The sequence below is a fragment of the Canis aureus genome, chromosome 36 (genome assembly GCF_053574225.1).
Source record: "Canis aureus isolate CA01 chromosome 36, VMU_Caureus_v.1.0, whole genome shotgun sequence".
Taxonomy (NCBI): domain Eukaryota; kingdom Metazoa; phylum Chordata; class Mammalia; order Carnivora; family Canidae; genus Canis; species Canis aureus.
The window spans coordinates 11,923,728-11,933,702 of NC_135646.1; the positions used below are offsets into that span (position 1 = coordinate 11,923,728).

At 35.0% G+C, this 9,975-nt stretch overlaps 1 protein-coding gene across 9 annotated transcripts in view; it reads left to right on the top strand.

Moving 5' to 3' along the window:
• ERBB4 (erb-b2 receptor tyrosine kinase 4) overlaps positions 1-9,372 on the top strand; it is a 1,106,505-nt gene extending 1,097,133 nt beyond the window's left edge. For all 9 annotated transcript variants that reach the window (XM_077885345.1, XM_077885343.1, XM_077885348.1 and 6 more), the window contains one exon: positions 1,068-9,372. In XM_077885345.1, the coding sequence (XP_077741471.1) occupies positions 1,068-1,513 (446 nt within the window). In that variant the 3' untranslated portion in view covers positions 1,514-9,372. The remainder of the gene's footprint in view (positions 1-1,067) is intronic.
• The last annotated feature ends 603 nt before the right edge of the window (positions 9,373-9,975 follow it).

A 9,975-nucleotide genomic window follows, 5' to 3' on the forward strand; every position in this document is an offset into this window, starting at 1 on the left:
ATATATAGAGGATAGAAAGTTTGTTTCAGAACGGTGGCATCTCAACAAACAATTATGCCCTTCCCCTGCCCCAACACCAAAATAGGAATAGCTGAAGTGTCATTTCTGTGTAGACATTAAAAGAGAGGACAAAAAGGTCTACTCTCTGCATGAATAGATGTCTATATATCGTCTATACTATAAACATAGAGAGAATTATATTTGAGAAGAACAGCATTGATAACACCTTTTTAAAAATTGGGTAAATATTCTGTATTAATTTATCAGATCAGATCATGCAAAATAGCCATTATAATGACTGGTGCCAATCTACAAAACAGTTATTTCATATAATTCAAACTAATAATTTGTTATTTTGTGATTATGGTTAGCCATTGGAAGTAAGTGCTCTAATTACACTTTATTCTTAGGCATATGTATTGTCGAGCAAGTCAATCTAGTGACATGCTAGATGTCTATCAGATTTTATTAGTTGAGTCTTTTCTTTAGATGTTTCCTTTCCTATATGTAGTGCTTTCTGAAAAACATCTGTAATCAAATCCACTTTACCTATATGGACATCAGAGCAAAACACACAGACTGAAAAACACTATTCCTTCACTTTATCCATTTACCTTGGCATGGAGCTAAGCCATAAACATTTTGATTTTCCAATACCCTTTAAAAAATTCCAATTTCTCCGCATTTAAAAGCTATTTACCCCTGATAGATTGCCTTATTTTTCATCAACAATAAAATACTGACTTTTAGAAAACAGAAGCATTCAAACAAGTGGCCTTCTATGTAGGAGACATAAATGCAATTAGAAGGAAAAAGGAACAATGTAGGGGACAGGAACTAGGGCTTCTGGCCTGCGGTGCTTTGCTAAGTCATTAAAGAGTTTTGGTCCACCTACTCTTTTTTTTCATATGACAAAAGTAATAGACAAAGTAGTTTTTGTAAAAATTCATGAAAACAAATCCATGGCTTTATGATTCTGGAGAAAGAAGCTGACCATCCTGCATTACCTTCTTCTAATTAACATTTTCCAGAAAGTAGATACTAACTGATATTTTTGCATTCCTCAGAATACTTGAACCCTGTGGAGGAGAACCCTTTTGTTTCTCGGAGGAAGAATGGAGACCTTCAAGCTTTGGATAATCCCGAATATCACAATGCTTCCAATGGTCCACCCAAGGCAGAGGATGAGTATGTGAATGAGCCACTGTACCTCAACACCTTTGCCAACGCATTGGGGAATGCCGAATACCTGAAGAACAATGTACTGTCTGTGCCAGAGAAGGCCAAGAAAGCATTCGACAACCCTGACTACTGGAACCACAGCCTGCCACCTCGGAGCACCCTTCAGCACCCAGACTACCTGCAGGAGTACAGCACAAAATATTTTTATAAACAAAATGGACGGATCCGGCCTATTGTGGCAGAGAATCCTGAATACCTCTCTGAGTTCTCGCTGAAGCCAGGCACTGTGCTGCCTCCTCCACCCTACAGACACCGAAATACTGTGGTGTAAGCTCAGCAGTGGCTTTAAGATACAGACACACCCGCTCCAATTTCCCTGCCGCCTCTCTTTCTCTTATGGTCTTCCTTCTATTCCCAAGGCCAGTAGATTTGACACTTCCCAATGGAAGATATAGAGATGCAATGATAGTCATGTGCTTATCTAACTTGAACACTAGAAGGAAGAACTGAAAGAGAAAGACAGGAGGAACCACACTGTTTCTTCATTTCTCTGCATGGGTTGGTCAGGAGACTGGAACAGCTAGAGAAGGGCCAACAAATAAAAGGCAATACTGCCTGCTGTCAAGCTAATTCTCAACGTTTTCTCTTTCTTCTTTCTATTTTTTTTTTTTAATGCAGATGCCTGAAAGACCCATGCTATCTGTTCCTATCTGTAGGAACTGATGTATGCATTTACACTATCCTTGGAAATTGTAATGAAGTTTCCATTAGAACAAAAGGATAACCTTTTCTATAACAAATGGGAGTAACTGAAATTGAAAATCCAATTTCCTTTTCCAACAGTTTCTATCCTGACAAGCAAGAATGGCCAACTCAGCTTTCATAATTTTTTAATCTCTCTAAAAGTTATAACTAGTAATAATGTTTGGAGGGATTTTTTTTGGTCTTTTTGTTTTGTTTTGTTCTGACAGCTTTGATCTGTCTCTTTATATTACTTTTACCTCCCTATATTTTGACTTTAATTTCTAATTGCAAATATTTTTACATCAAAGTTTCTTATGTGTTGCTATAAATTGACAGAATTGTAAAAAAAATATTTTATTATGGTGAAATGACCATTATTTTAAATATATGGCCTTTAAAATAGAAGGGGAGGCCAAGATATTAGTTAAGTGTAACATCAAATCTAACTCTCATGTTTTACACTATGGAATATGTACCCCCACATCCTTTACATTCTTCAACATTTTCTTCTCCATGAATGACAGTACTTGATAGGCAGTTGGTAGTGTAAAGAGTAAATGGGAAACTAAGAGACAGTTCTATGTGGTTCATGAAAACTACTGACACTTTCAGGGGTGGTCCAATGGGGAATCCATTGAACTGGAAGAGACACTGGATTGGGTATGTCTACCTGGCAGATACTCAGAAATGTAGTTTGCACTTAAGCTATAATTTTATTCGTTCTCTTTCTGAACTCCATTTTGGATTTTGAATGAAGCAATATGGAAGCAACCAGCAAAATAATTTAAGTACATTTTTTAAAAGAGCTAAGATAAGGAAAGACTGTGGAAATGCCAAACCAAGCAAATTAGGACTTTGGAACAGTATCCAAGAGATTATGGTGAGAGGGCCAGCACATTATCAACAAGTGATATCACATTTGCTACGCAAGAAAAGTTATCCAGTTTGTATACTCCATGTGAAGGAATGCAAGTAAGGATTGGCTTGACTCCATGGAATTTCTAGTATGAGACTCTATTTATATTAAGTAGAAGGTAACTCTTTGCACATAAATTGGTATAATAAAAAAATACACAAACGTTCACAATTTATAGATAGGTTCTTGGGTCAAAAGTTGTAAATAAACATGAAAAATTTCTCATGTAATTATTTTAATATCCAACATACTAATCTTTTGATACTTTGTATAATAGTACTTTCTTCAAACACATCATCCTAGTTCTAGAGCCATCTTTTTATGTTTCATTTTAAAGAATACCTACTGAGTTAAGATGAGCAATGGGAACAAAATGGTAGGAATGAGTCTCCAGGAACAAGAGGCCTAAGGTCAATAATTAGGAAAATCTGGTAGTCTCTCTTTTCTAGGAAAATCTGCTTGAAGAGTCATTTGGATTTAAAAAAAATTTTCGTCTGTCAAAATGTTGACATCAAATTCAAGTCTATCACAAAAAAGAAAGCCATGAGACTAAAAATCTCCATTGGTAAAGCAGAGGGTTTACAGAGAGAGAAAAAAAATGCAAAGAAATCTAGGTTTCTGCCTATTTTGAAAAAATAAGTGAATCCATCTATTCAACTCCCTTATTTTTTCAACTGGTATTTATTTAGAGTCTACTAAAAGCACTGTGTATGTGGGGAACATCAACATAAATGCAATATTATCCCTAACTTAATGATTTTAAGTCAGTTTATTTGGAATGAGATTGAATTTCCCCATAAGTTCAAGGAATAAGATTTTATGGACTATTTTGTGAGCAGTCATCATAAAATCAATTGTTTGTTAAAAGATCTCCTGTGAACTCATTTGGAACATGAATTAAACAACCTGCAAGTTACTGAAGTTGACAAATAGTATAGTTTCAATGTTATCATCCAAACAGGAACTGGTAGAAGGATATTGCCTCACTGATTAATTGGCCTATTTGGATTCTAATTTGACCATTAGGTCACTGTGGGTGTTGGTCTTTGGCCAAGAAATTTGGAGGTGTCAGGACTGGTTTCTTACAAAGTTATGAGAAATAAGGTAAGCTAAAAGAGTGACGAAGAGCAAGGGAGCAGTTTGTCAGATCCCTGCTAGTGAGGTTCAACTATGAACTTTTCTGGGTTGAAGACATAGAATGACTTAGGGCCTACAGCCCAAGAGCTTTCAACTCTCCCACCCATTCAGAGGAGTCTCCAGAGAAAGAGACCTCACATCAGTTCTTATGAAAATTTGGATATGAACCTCCCTTTCTAGATAAATCTCTACCAACTTACCATGGACAGCACCCTTGTTGGATACTAGTACTTGATTTTTTTCCTTCTGATTTCCAATATTCATATGGTTTCTACTTGAATATGGAAAAAAGAATCATTTAAGAAGGAAATAAATTTTTATTTTTATTTTTTTACTGTTAAGGTAATAGAATGTATTCAGTGAATGTAGTTTCCTTTATTTTAAGAATACAAACCCCTTACACATCAGGTAATCTACCACTAATAACTAGAGATAGATCCAAGTATAATTCAAAATGACCCAAAATGCTTCACAAAAATACTTTAGTATTCCTTTTGAATGATTTCTGTAGTACATATTTTATTTCAGTTGTTTTAGGATTTCTTTCTTATTTCTGTCCCCCTGGAAAAATATATTTCAAAGTTTATGAAAGGAAGAAAAAAATACAGTTTTATCTGTTCCAAAAAAATAACCTATTCAATCCAATAGAGTGAAATTTTAAAATACCAATTGAAGGCTGCAACGTGCATCCGAATATCAAATCCCAGAGCCTAATTGTATCAATGCAAATATGCAGAACCAATTAAGTCAATTTGAGAAAAATTGGTACTAAATTTACACAGACTGTATTTTTTTTATTAAATCACCAGATTTTGTAGCTTATACCTATCTTGGGAAATCCAACCTACAGATAAGGAAAAACTGTATAGCTAAATGGTTGTTTAAAGAACCATTCTTTAGTTCTTAGATGAGAAAAGATGTTCTCTAAACCAGAGTAGACCCAGAACCACAAAGCATCCTGCACCATAAAGAGAGGTGCTTGGACTACTGAGTAACACTTGGTCTTCCAAATTATAGCAGCACAGGTTAGGGTGAGAGTTCTTTCTCAAGTAATATTCTTGAAATAGAATAAAAAACAATGCAAACTCAGATTTTATTAAAATATACAATCTTAGTAGATCATGAAGAACAACCGATTGTTTGTATACAGAGAAACAGAAGAGATAGCGCTCTAAGTGTTATAATGTATGTGTTAATACCTTCTAAAAGTAGGATGTGACAAAAAGATCGTGCATAGTCCTGATGCCGAGGTCAAATCAGTAGAAGGTCTGTGAGGTTCTGCTGCTAGATGAAGTCTGAGGGGCTATCAATATGCTTTTTGAAGTGTCAACATGAAAAGAAAAGTGAAATTGTTTCAGCCCGACAGGGAAGGATGTAAATACATGTTTTCTAGAGCTATCTAACCCTTGTTTCAAAACTTGAATTATTCATCCATCTATAAATGTTGATTATTTAACTAGTATGTAGTTCATAAGGTAATAGAAAAGGTGATCATGAGAGCATGTATATAACTGGGCAAAACCATGATAATGCTGTAAGATGTAGATTTAGTTAGGTTATCAGATATTAAATGATTTTAATATTATTAAATAAATCAAACTAGAAAATTAACCACAAAATATTAGGTAACAAGATAAAATGCAGGATAATGAAAATGTAGGATGGATTTTGCATAGTAAAAAATAAGTTTGCCATTTAAAATTGTTATTTGTTAGATTTAGCTGAAAGTAGACATATAAAGAGCTGGTTCCACTTGTGAAAACTTGCTTTAAAGCATTGCAATTAAATTTTGTTCTCATTCTCTTATTCTTTTAATTGTATTAAGTGTAAAGAGAAAAAAATTAATTTGTATTGCAAACACCACGTTGCAGAATTTAACAGGCAAATAGGTTACATGACGTTAAGCAAGAGGTCTTCAAAAACGAAGTAAAGGAAATGTAAATGTTCTATTACCTTATGCAGAGACAAAGATTGAGTGGTGCCATTTAGTGAACAAACAAAATACATTTAACTTATGAAATGTCCCTTTTTTCTCACGATACCTTCCCATTTCCAGAAACAAAAAGAAGCAATTAGTTAACAATATTCTGATAAATAATGCTAAACCAAGCATTTCAAACTGTTGTTATTCCCATTTTTTGAACTTTAGTTAATAGACCAGTGATTTTTAATATTGCAAACGAGAAGTCCAGCTGTATAAACTTCTGGTCATTAGAAAGCCAGAGAAACTAACTTCTACAGTATATGCCAAGGGCAAGAAAATTCTGCTGTGCCTCTCATTGTGTATATGGACTTTGAAAGGCAGCCTTGTACCCATGTAGACACGTGAGGGCAAACTCCTGTCTCCTGATTGCCATTTGCTAAAGAACAAATGACATTATACAGATGTAAATTAGGCGTGATTTTAAAATAACATTTATCAGTGGAGACCTTGATTTTACTAATATTACAACTGGGGCCAGCTTTTATACTTCTGGGTAGAATGAATACGATTTTTTCTAATCCCAGAGATGCCTTTGCAAGAGTAGTTCTCTCCATACTTACAAGCATGAAGCTGTTGTGGGCACCATGCTGGGTCAGGAACACTTGCATTTGTATGGACAAATGGCTTTTAACACCATGGGCGGCTTCATTCTTTTCATTATAAAGCAAGTTTCTATAAAAATAAAAACTTCAGACACTGTTCAAGTCCCACTGCTTTTGTAGAGGTACAAAAATGTAGGATGTGGTCACTTTTGCAGACTCCTGCCTCACCTCCTTCCAGCCAGGTGATATTTTGGGCAGAAGAAAATGTTTCTCTTTCAGTTATGAGCTGAAAACACTCTAAGCCCCAACTTCTTGGGGTAGTTTTATGCTTCCCTTGGAAATTACTGTCTAATGACCAGCTTTGCAAGTAAGTGATTATCTTGTTAGGAGTCACAGAAAAATTAATTTCTCTAGACCTTAGAGAAAAATACCACCCTTCCTCCTTTCCCCATTGGCACAACCACCTCTGTTCTCTTCACTTTACAACCTTCTTCAAAGTGGCCCTGTTGAGGCTGTCCCTCTCTGAAGCCATAGTGGATCTCTGAGGTCCCACACATTGCTTTGTGAAACACTGACTTAGCCTCTGCCCTCAAATGCCTGACTTTTCTATAAACGATTCTAGCAAAGTGGACGCTGTTTAAAATACTTCTCAAATAAATTACTGCACAGAGTATACTTTCTGATATTAAAATTACTTTTCTCCATAAAGATCAATTCTCTTACTATATCCTTCTCTGCAGGAATCTGAGTCGAGTCAGCCCTGTGACAAATCTTGAAACTCACATATGTGCACATACCCTTGGCAGGTCTTAGATTTAATCTTTTCATAAAAAACTTACGTGTAATGAGAAGTTAGCTTTGCCAGCAAATTAACTTATTTACTTTACATATTTATTTTATTCCTGATCGCAAATATTTTACAGCTGCTGTAATTTTTTTCACAACAAAGAGTCTTATCATAAAAGTAAAGGTTATTCAGCTTTGAGAACCACCTGTAATCCTCTATTGGATCATTCATCTATCTGATAAATATATAATGAGGGCAGTTTCACTGCAATGAAAATCCATGTTGTCTGATAAGTTGCCACTTTTTTCTCTACTTTTGATCTTTAAGGACTTTTTTATTTCAATGCTCTAACAAATCTCACCCATATCATGAGAAGTGGTTATATTTGTACACATACACAAATATAAGAAAACAAAGTTTCATACCTGTAGGCAACAGTCTGACTTGTCCAAACCACTTTGCCTTTACTGCTATTTTTATTCCTAATATGTAGATGTTTTCCCCTTAGCCTGCGGCTCTTGTGAAGGAAATCAAATCATACCTCCTATATATTGACATAACCTGGTTCTCGAGTATCATTTCCAGATTCTTCCGTTAATGGGGGTTGTACCTTTTCCCTAATGTGAGAGTCATTTTCCTGTATATTTCTGGATCTCTCAGGGGCTGGGAGGGGGGAGTGAGGGGAATACACCATAGCACTCCAAGAACCCTTTTGGGATTACTCCAGTAATCAAGTATGGAAGTTATTTTCTAAATGTAGATATGTAAGCTGTTCTTTTAAAGTAAGGTACTTTGAAAAATGTAGCATAAACTGGTACTGCTGTTAAATGGGTCGATCATAAAACTGAGCAGCTGTGTGAGGGCAGCTAACTTTGAATGCACACCTCACTGGCCGGTGTGTCTACATCTCCTGTTGTGAGCACCAGGGACTCTCGCATTGCTGCATGTCGAAACTGCATCTTTACATGGTATGACTAGCTGTTCATCTCCTTAGGCACCATTACAGCAAGATCAAACAAAAATGAGATCGGTCTGCAAGACAATTCATAGCACAAAAAAAAACTTAAGTCATGTTAAATCTTCACTCAAACACTCATCTCATACAAGCATCCAAGTAGTTGACTAAGCTCAGTTCAGGTGATAAAGGGAGACATTTTACCGAAAAGGCAGAGGCTTAAGGTATTATATATACATTCGTATTCATTTCCTTACGTTCTTAACTTGCAAACAGAAAACAAGCCCTCTCTCTTGTGAAGTATCTTCAAAGGACAGGGGTGCAAAAATACCTAGCTGGTAAGCCATCAATGTTTCATTTAAATCCCGGTGTTCAAAGTTAGCTGCCTTTTTGAAATAAACAAACAAAAAAATACTACTGTATGTTTGAAAATGTGAATAGTATTTTTATAGCTTGTTAAAGACATGGCTAGTTGCATTTGTAAATAAGGGTAATGTTGCTTTGATTTTCTTTTGTGGACATCTTTATTTGGGACATAATGTCTTTAGGATTGATTTGTATATAAGTAATTGGCTTGTGATTGTTTCCTTTTGGTTGGAAGTTATCATTTGACATTACTTGTGATTCTGTGTTCAGCACTATTGTGACGTGTTCAACCTCTGCACTCGCTTACACAATAGGATATGCCAATTGTGTGTGGTGTAATGTTATTTTGATTTTTTTTCTATTTTATCTATGAAGGATTATGCACTTAACACATACTAACTTTTTTAATGTTAGGTATATTTTTAGTATAATTTCCCTTATTCTTTCTTCTCCGCCAACCCTTCACCCCATTCTACTTTCCTTCCCCCAGTTTCTGTTGCTATTTGAGAATGAGGGACAAACAGTATTTTAAATTTCTGTAATTAGGCTTTCAGTTAGTTCTCAAGGATCCTCTCTTGGCTCTTGGGAAAGAATTGTACCTGTACAAGGCAATTATAGAATGCGACCTGCTTTGCCTCATTCCGTACTGATCATCCCAGCTGAACAATTTGAAAACTGTTCTGCCTTTTTGTTACATGAATCTGTCAGAAATATATTTTTAATTTAATATAAATGAAATTCAATAAAATATGAAACAAATGTTCTCTTTTGTGTCAGAAATTTGTTACAAGAAAAACCAATTAGGAAAGAAGAGGATTTGTTCTAGATTTAATAATTTGAAGATGTGACTGTGGGCTTATTTTTTCCACATTTATGAATGTCATTAATTATTCCTTGGAACTCTTTGGTTGTTTGGAATGTGATACATTCCTTATGTTTTTGCCATCTAGAGCATATGCCTACTGATGTGTACAGACTTACTCCTCTGTGCAGACTATGCTTAATTAACTGGTTGGTTTGTTTTCAGAGAATGATATAATGATATAATGATATAATGATATAATGAATGATATAATATAATATAATATAATATTTGGTAGGTAGTATCCAAATAATAACATTTTCTTATAATATTTTTTCATTCTGCCCTCTTTGCAATTTACTCAAATGGTTCCAGCAAATCTTTTGTTAGCAAGAATATCAAAAATCAAATGTTAGTACCATGCTTACAGAGAAGAAGAGGGAATGGGTCCATAAATAGTCAACGAACTGACTGCTGATTTGAGATAAGCCCACAAAAATGTGTGAGAGTAATTTTAGAGAGACTGATGATATGAAAAGCTTCCTCCTTCAAGTTTCTTA